Below are 8,929 nucleotides of genomic sequence, written 5' to 3'. Positions count from 1 at the left end.
GTCGATCCGTGTCCCGGTGTTATTTCAAACCAGATTAAGCCCCCTATCCCCATCCCCACCCACCTCATCTCCCCCTCGCATCGCCACTGTGTTGCATCCGTCTGTCTCTCCGCATGGGCGCGCACGCGAAATAGAGAGAGAGAGTGCGCGGGAGTGCGCGCACCGTGCGTTTGCGCGAGAGTGCTCTAAAATCCCAAGCAGCCAGTGGGAAGAGAGTGAGGAGAGCGACGCAGGGGAAAGGCTAAAAGCATCTGAGACGGGAGTGTGATTCAGCTATGAAATCCATCCAGGCTTTTTGCATGCTGCTTCTCTGTCCAGCTTTGAGTCTCAACACCAGGTAAGGCACCAGATCCGCTTTCCATTCAACCGGTTTCAGAACACTCCGAAACAGCAGGGATATCACACTCAAGATCCAAAAACGGATCCTGGCATGGACAGAGGGGGGTTTGCATGTGTGAGTGAGGAAGGAAGGGGTCTTCTGTTTTACTGAGCAATTATCTTACTCTGTTTTGGGTGGGCTTGGAGACAGTTGTCCCATTGTGTGTGCGCGTTGCCCTGTTTGCCATGCCTGGCGGGGTGGTGTTGGGGTGACCGTTGTGCTTTTTGGAGACTTTTGCTGCATGCCAGTTGAAGGGAGAGCAAGTTGAAATCAGGTGAAAAGAGAGGATGGGGTGACTGTTGCTGCAGTTGGCACGCTTGTGTCATATAGGTTATGCTTTCAAAATAGGGTCCGTCGTTTGGGGTGTCCGTAAAAAGTTGGAGGTAGACTATTTTCTCTATACAGTGGAACCTCGGTTCTCGACCATAATCCGTTCCAGAACCCTGTTCGAAAACCGATTTGTTCGAACACATAAATTAAATTCCCATTACAAATAATGTAAACAGTTTTAATCCGTTCCAACACCCTGCATGTTTACCTTTTTACGTTTGCGTTATCTATCTATCTACCTCTATCATATCCCTCAAGAGGGGTGACCGACACATACAATAACAAATAGAATAAAATAAAAGGAAAATAAAAAGAAAATAAAGACGGAACAAAAACAAAAAACAGAATATTACGCTAAAATGAACGTGTAAAAATAAAAAAAAATGATAATGAAAAGATATATGAATAGGATTTTTTACCTTTGTGGTGGTCAGCAGAAGGCGCAGATGGACGGTGAGAGGGATGGAGGAGGAAGGAAAATTATTGTTTGGAAGGAGAGTCCCCTTCCATAAAAACTTCGGGGAGCTCTTCTGTCTGAGGGGTGCTCACACGTTCAAATCTCTTTGCTACGGATGACTGGCTACAGGATGTTTTTTTCTCTTAAAATATCTATCCAATGACACTTGCTTCTGCCTTCTTTTTAGCACTTTTCGGAAGTGGTTCGTGACAGTGTCATTAAAGTCATGATGACTCTGGTGGCTGCAGCTTCATCGGTGTGGTCAAATTCTGTAACTCGGCCCATTTGCTACACACTTGTTTAATCTCGGACGCCCCCTAGTGTACTGGAGGTGCAATTGCACCTAAGAAAATAAAAATGAGTTAAAACAATGTGATGTAAAAGATCCACCCCGGCGTTCGAACTCTGATTTTTTTGACCTAACAGCGAAGCAAGAATTTCTCGAAATGTTTGGTCGGACTCCGATTTGTTCGAAACCGAGGTTCCACTTTACACTCATTTGCTGCTAACCAGTATCACACAGATTTTGACTTGTTTTCCAAGACCCTGAAATGTGTTCCATGATTACCAAAATGCTTAAAAGAACAATTGTAATATGAGACCCTGAATAGAAAAACATTTGAAAAGAAAATGTCTAATGTTGATAGTGGTCAGCTTCCTTATCAGTTTCTTCTTTGTGTTGTCATAAACAGTTGATTTCAAATCTAAAATTGGGCTTTGGTTATCTTTTGTTGACAATAATCTGATTGTACAGCCCACCTACAGAATGCTCATTTACAGGCTACGGTACAATATTTCCTGCAATGAAATATGAATATGACGTGAATATCCGTTCTGGGCACTTAGGTGAGTTAAGGAAATGCAACACACAAAAAACGTTGATTTGAAATGTATAATTGGTCTTTCTGGGCAGCACGGCGGCGCAGTGGTTAGCGCATGTGCGGCACAGTTCATGTCTTGGGAACCTCCTGCGTGGGTTCAAATCCAGCTCCAGACTTCCTGTGCGGAGTTTGTATGTTCTCCCCGTGCTTGCGTGGGTTTCTACCGGGCACACCTGTTCCTCCCACATTCCAAAAACATGAATTTCAGGTGAATTGGCCGGTCCAGATTGTCCCTAGGTGTGAATGAGCGAGTGAGTTGTCTGTCCCCGTGTGCCCTGCGATTGGCTGGCAACCAGTTCAGGGTGTCCCCTGCCCACTGCCCGATGATTGCTGGGATGGGCTCCAGCATCCCCGCGACCGTACTGAGGTTAAGCGGTGTAGCGGATGAGATGAGATGCGATGAGATGAATTTGTCTTTCTGTCCTTTTGTTGGCAATTTTTTTTATTCAGACCCACTGATACTATTTTCTGACATGAAAACCTGTCTTTGATGCTGAATGAGTTAAGTAAAGTATCTGTAAACAATGCCTAATTGAGTTCAAAGAGCCCTGTTGCTTTAATTTCCAATGTCCCTATCGTCTTTAATCTTAATTTTAGCAGAGCTGTTTAAGGTTAAACATATTAGGTTCCAGGAATGGGGGCTGGGGGAGAGCTGGAGCTTGACGTCATGCTTTTTCTCACATGTTTTTTTTTTTACAGGGTTTATAAGGATGCTTAAAATCCTTGACAATGTCTACATTTTAATGTGTTTTCAAGATATGCTTGAATTTTTGGATAAGTGCTTGTGAATACTTGAGATTGTTGCCATGTTTCTCACTAAGTGTGCTTGAAAATTACACAGACACTGCTCTCTGGTGTGTTCCCTTCGCCATTGCATTTCTTTCTTCCTCGTGATTGACGGCAGCCGGCATTAGTTTGTACAGCATTGTCCTAAGAAGCGCCATTGCCCGATACGGGTCTCACCAAAGAGGACAGTTGCATGTTACACCTAAACAGGACACTATGAGATGTGTATTAGATTAGGTATCAATTATAGGCTATGTAAAAAAATACAGGAGCATATCCCAGAGGTAAATTGTAATGGGAAGGACTTTCTACAACTGAAAATGCAAGCTATTTTATTTTCATTAATCTTTTCACTTCTTAATTTCTATTTGCCAGCATAGCACAAAATAAATTGAAAAAAAGGGAAAAACAAAATAAATGTTTTTCAAAACAGGGAAATATCTGTGAGCGTGACATTATTTTTCATTTATGTAGAAGTGAAGGAAGTGCTGTGTTTTCAGTTTTTTGGATCGATGCTACCCATGCGACACATTTTAAAATTGAAGGTACACCAGGAGGACCTTCATTGTATGCCCAGGAGTACACATACCCCCATTTCAGAAATGCCTCATCCTGTATGAATATATTAGCCCGCATCATTATAACAACAAGCAAATACACACACTGTAATTAGCTTACTTGGAATTATTTACCTATGATATACAGTGTGTGAGCAAAATAGACCTCTCATCAGTCTCAACACCCATTATTCCGATCTCATTAAAAAAAGATGATTCTGAAGGTGATGGCTTTAATTGGCTTTATAGTGTTAAAGTCTGCCCGTGAGTGTATAGTTTATATTCACAAATAACCCTTGGAGATGATCGTAAATGGCGCTTGCAATGTTGTCTATGTAGAGCAAATAAGCCAAGCAAATAAATGACTTCCACGTTTTTTGTTTCGAATAATTCACTTTGGAATGGGTGGAACGACTGTGTCCCCTTTTGTACAGTTCCCTGTCCTACTAAATCAGCATATACCATAATGAAATCCGATCACAAGAATGTAATTAAAACATCCAAGGCAATATATTGATAAAATGATGTTCTCAGCGTACGTTGTATGTCGATTAAAGTGGAATTCTCAGGCACAGAACATTTCACACTTTCTTAGCTTTCTAACAAGTTAAGCAACTTCAAACACCACCCCCTTCATACTGTGAGTATCAGATATCTAAGACCACGCCCAGAGGCATGATCTGGTCAAGCGTCCCTGGTCCAAACAAAAAGGGGAGCTGATCGATTGCTCAGCACGTGGCCACACGTTGCTACCATCTAGAGCATGAGACCAAATCTCTCCATAACATCAAGTAAGAGGATGTTTTTTTTAAGTTTTGGGTACCCGTAGCAGCAAGATGACAGTCATTTTCATTAATTCCTGATAAGTGAAGCTCATATCATTCATCATGAATGTGAATGTATCACCCGACGAGTATTTAAAAGAAATACATTTTTATTTGGTAGTTCATGTATTTTTGATTATTATTTAGATCATTGGGTCTCGACAGGCTCTACTTGAGGACCCTACATTACACCCAAATGATAAGCTGGACCCGACTCAAGAAAGAAAATCTTCTCAAATGTATACAACAAAAGCATTGTGCTGTTTAAAGCAGGGATAGAATATTGTATATTCGCCTTTTTTGAACAACAAAATGACGTAAAACTGCTTTGAAATAGCCATATCGTAAGGAAATTTGTACACAAAATATAAATATTATGTGAACCTTGGCAACAATCATTATTATGTAGACAATTAATGCACTGGTAATGTACTGGTGCTTCATTGGCAGACACCATTTTTTTTTATTTCACACTCATTTCCACTTATAACTCACTGTCTTTTGTTGGTGATAGGAAAAGGTTAGTGAGATGTTTAGACGCGTTCTAAGGGATGGGCAGGGCACCCAAATGATGCAGCAGGGGTAAACCAGTGAAATCTGTTGAACAGAAGAGTGTGTTGTGTCACCCTGACCCGAGTGACATGGCCACTTTCTTGTGTCCCGTTTCATCAGAAGGGACGAAAGCATGACCAACTTGGGTGCCGAAGTGCTTTACATGTTTGCATGTTTGGGCATTTGGGTTGGACATGTTCCAAAAAGTTTTTTGTGTGTTTTTTTTCACCCTAGTTTTTATTTTCTTTGTTTTTGTGTATGTGTTTGTCTTGCTGTCGGTCACCCCTCTCGAGGGATATAACCAGGGTAGATTGATAGAACTAACTTTCTTGTGACTGATTACCATGGGAAAAAATGAAATAAAAGGAACCGAATCACAATAAAATGAGACATGGTCCCTCTCAAACAAAATTTGGATGGAGCGGATTGACTGAATAGGAAGATGAGATTGAGCAGGGCATTATTGCCATCTACTGTTAAGGAGTGTCATTGAACCTCTGTTGTTTTCTTCTTCTTAGCACTAATTTGCCAAAGCAAATGAAAATGGGCCCATAACCCACTTCTGGGTCCCAACCCACCAGTTGAAAAACACTGATTTAGATGTTTTTTTTCATGAATTATTATTACTTTTTTTACCACTAGAAGGTGCCAAATAACACAGACTGACTTTATTCTTATTGTTGTCTGTTTTGCCAACCAAGACGCGCCATAGCCATATTTCATTATTTTTTTTTTTTGTTTGTTTTTTCTTTTTCAAAAGCAGGCTTTTATTCTGTTCACTGCGGCATAGTACTTTAACATTGAACATTACTGAACGGGAGGCGGACAAGAGTAAAATGAATCGTGACCTGCGCTGCCGAGCGGAGGTAGAGACCTGCCTTGCTTTGTTAGCTTTGCAATCATCACATCAGTGGTCTTGGAGTGAATCCCTTTCTTATAATGTGTGTCTGACCCGATACCATTGCCCTGTATATTAAACGCATTCCCTGTTTGATTGCCCGGAAATCTAAAATGACAACCGCAGTGCTCATCCCATAATCAAAACGCTTGCTTGTTAATGAAAAATAGGTATACCTGCCAGCTTATGCCTGTATGAGACCGGTGATTTCAACTTGGGTTCGATGCATTGTGATCAGAAGGTTTTGACTTTATCCGATGGAGTGTGAAAGTCCAGCCGCAGAATGATTGTGCAGCTTTGTGTGCCATTGCAGAAATCAATTGGTCCTTAGGTAGAACACCGGGCTGCATTGACACCAGCCCCCTCCACTCCGGGTCAGCTTTGGGAGCTCACAAATGCTCTTCTGCCTTCCATATTTTTCCTTTCTCCCCCGCTATCTGCACACTTCAAACAGTCCCACCTTCTTGGAATTTCAAGTATTCTCTTTCAGGGTTCGTCCTAAAACATTTTGACATATTTTTTTGACACCATCTTTGAAGCCTCTTGCATCAGCAATCTCTCCTTCGAAGAAGCCGCTCTACTCGACGCCATCTCCTCCTTTTCCAAACCGTCAGATTGTTTAAGGGTATCTAGTCTTAGATTCCCGATTGAGCACAGACGAGATCTGTAATTTTAAGTGGTCCTTTTTACATGAAATGAAACTGGTGGAGTGCCAACTAGATCATCTATCTCAGAATATCACTTCCACCTGTAAGTCTATCCACCCATACATCCATTATCTGCCCTGTTTATCCTTACAAAGGGGTGCTGGCGCTAACCCAGCAATTTTTGGGCAATGCGCAGGGGACACCCTGAACTGGTTGCCAGCCAATCACAGGGCACACAGGGACAGACAACTCACTCGCTCATTCACACAGAGGAACACTTTGGACCAGCCAATAACCTACCATGTAAGTTTCTGGAATGTATGAGGAAACCGGAGTGCCCGGAAGAAACCCACGCAATCATGGGGAGAACATGCAAACCTTGCACAGGCAGGCTGGTAGCTGGGTTTAAACCCATAACCTCAGAACTGTGCTGCAGATTGGCTAATCACTCAGTTGTCATGCCGCCCCCTTTGTGATTTCAAATAGCATTTATAAAAAAGACATGCAATATAAACTGGCTGGTAAAAACAATTTAATGTTGTTATGTACTTTTTTATATAGTCAATGATATTTACTTTGTACGTATTTACTGCGATAATGCAACAGAAATAACGACGTTTTGGACACTTGGGTGAAGAAGGGGGCGGAGCTGTCAACTGATCACCACCTTGTGGGGAGTTGGCTCCATTAGTATGAGAAGATGCCGGTACGACTTGGCCGACCCAAGCTTGTCGTGAGGGTCTGTTGGGAACGTCTGGCACCGGGGTGGGCCCGGCTGACAATCAGTCGAACTCTAGTACAGAGTCTTGGTGCATCATCAATTGTGAAGATAAAACAGGGATACATCCCAATACACACACAAAGTTCCAAGACGAGACAAAAAATTGAAAAAAATATATAGTACCTCGACAATTAAACATTGAAAATTAAAATTAAGGCTATATAAAAAATTAGATAAGGTAGACGTGTGGGAGTTCTGACACCACCTCCTGTCTATTCATGTCTAGCCATGGTTTGGTGCCTGCAGTCCCTCTCCTTCTCGAAAGATGGCAGTATTACACCATTTCCCAGTCCCCCTATCTTTCCTCGCCCTAGGTCATTCAAATTCGACAATTAGCTACCTTTACTAAATATACCCCGGGCTCCCACCTCACGTTGCTAGTCGTTTTGATTCCTGAAGACTCTCCTCACCAAAACAACAAGCTTTTCCTCCCATGACTCCTTGTTCCAAGTTTACCCACTCTAAGACCTGCCACTCCAACCACTTTCTTCAGTTCCCTTTATGTCCCAAGATTGTCCAAGATTTTGAATTTATTCTTAAATCTCCTCTACAAGATTTTCATCACCCTAAGGACCCCTCTCTAGTCAAGTCAAGTCAAGTCATGTTTATTTGTATAGCCCTTAATCACAAAGAGTCTCAAAGGGCTGCACAGACCACTGATTATTGCAAACCACAGACTATTATTAGACCATTCCCTGATCTAAAACCTACACGAGGGCAAAGAAAAACTCAAAAACCTCAACATGAGGAAAATGAAGAAACCTTGAGAAGGGACTGCACATTAGGTAATCTCTCTAGTTTCCCTTGTAAGCCCACCTCTCCAGCTCTCCTCCTCAGCAGTTCCGGTCCCACACCCCCTTCTTTACGGTATTTTTGTTGTTGTTGTCACTGTTAATTAAACGCCCCCTGGTGGGGTTTGATCACATCCCTTGTATTCCGTCCCCTTGTGTCCTGCATTTGAGTCTGTCCGACACCTCGTAACACTAATAAGGCATTAGGGATATTTGAATAAAATGCTGCAGCAAGCCAGGTCAACCAACAAAGTACAAGCACCTACAGGACTTGTATGGGTGCTTGAAATCATTCAAAATGCTTGAATTGTATGGTATGTTTTCAATGAGTGAAAATTGATAGAATTTTGGGTGAAGTGCTTGTAAATGCTTGCAATCGTGGCCATGTTTCTCAACAAATCTGCTTTCAAATGATGCCGGCATTGCTCTTTGGTAGCTTAGCTTTACCATTGAATTTCTTCTTTCCTCCTGATTAACGGCAGTTGATTTTAGTTTTTATGGCATTGCTCTATGAAGTGTCATGTCCTTCTACGGCTCTCACCCAAGACGACAGGTGCATGTTACACAATAACTACACTATGAAAAGTGTATTAGTGCAAGGATTATGTATCAATTATAGACATCCATTTTAAGCTGGTTGCCCCACCAGTGGTACATCTAATGAGAAGAACTTCCTGTAACTCTCATTTTTACCAAACACCAATAAGGGGAGAAGTTTGTGTTAAAAACGAACATATTCACAATCAGGGTTGGGTAGGGTTACTTTAACTTGATTACTTTCAATTACTTTTGGATTACTCCAATACCAAATATGCTAATAAAAGACAAAAGAAACTAAATATGAATAAAATGACTCAATTTTGTGCAGGCTTGGGGAGTAACGGAACACATGGAACGGCAAAAACGATGTTGGCAAGCTGTTTGGATTTATTTTCATTTTGCTTCTGTCGCATTTTATGTTCGTTTTGCCGGAGATCAAAGAGATCAAAGCCAGGAGAGAAAGCTTACCACATGTTGTGAGTCATAATTTTATTCATATTTAGTTT

The 8,929-nt window shown here is 41.7% G+C and overlaps 1 protein-coding gene across 2 annotated transcripts in view; it reads left to right on the top strand.

Moving 5' to 3' along the window:
- The first annotated feature begins 211 nt into the window (after positions 1-211).
- luzp2 (leucine zipper protein 2) overlaps positions 212-8,929 on the top strand; it is a 317,514-nt gene continuing 308,796 nt past the window's right edge. For both annotated transcript variants that reach the window (XM_088333594.1, XM_088333593.1), the window contains exon 1: positions 212-337. In XM_088333594.1, coding sequence (XP_088189720.1) covers positions 276-337 — 62 coding nt within the window. In that variant the 5' untranslated portion in view covers positions 212-275. The remainder of the gene's footprint in view (positions 338-8,929) is intronic.

This window comes from Urocampus carinirostris, chromosome 4, assembly GCF_059441175.1.
Source record: "Urocampus carinirostris isolate Australia breed hairy pipefish chromosome 4, RoL_Ucar_1.0, whole genome shotgun sequence".
In the NCBI taxonomy this organism is placed as follows: Eukaryota; Metazoa; Chordata; class Actinopteri; order Syngnathiformes; family Syngnathidae; genus Urocampus; species Urocampus carinirostris.
The sequence above is the reverse complement of the archived record's forward strand: the minus strand, read 5'-3'. Positions and strand labels throughout refer to the sequence as shown.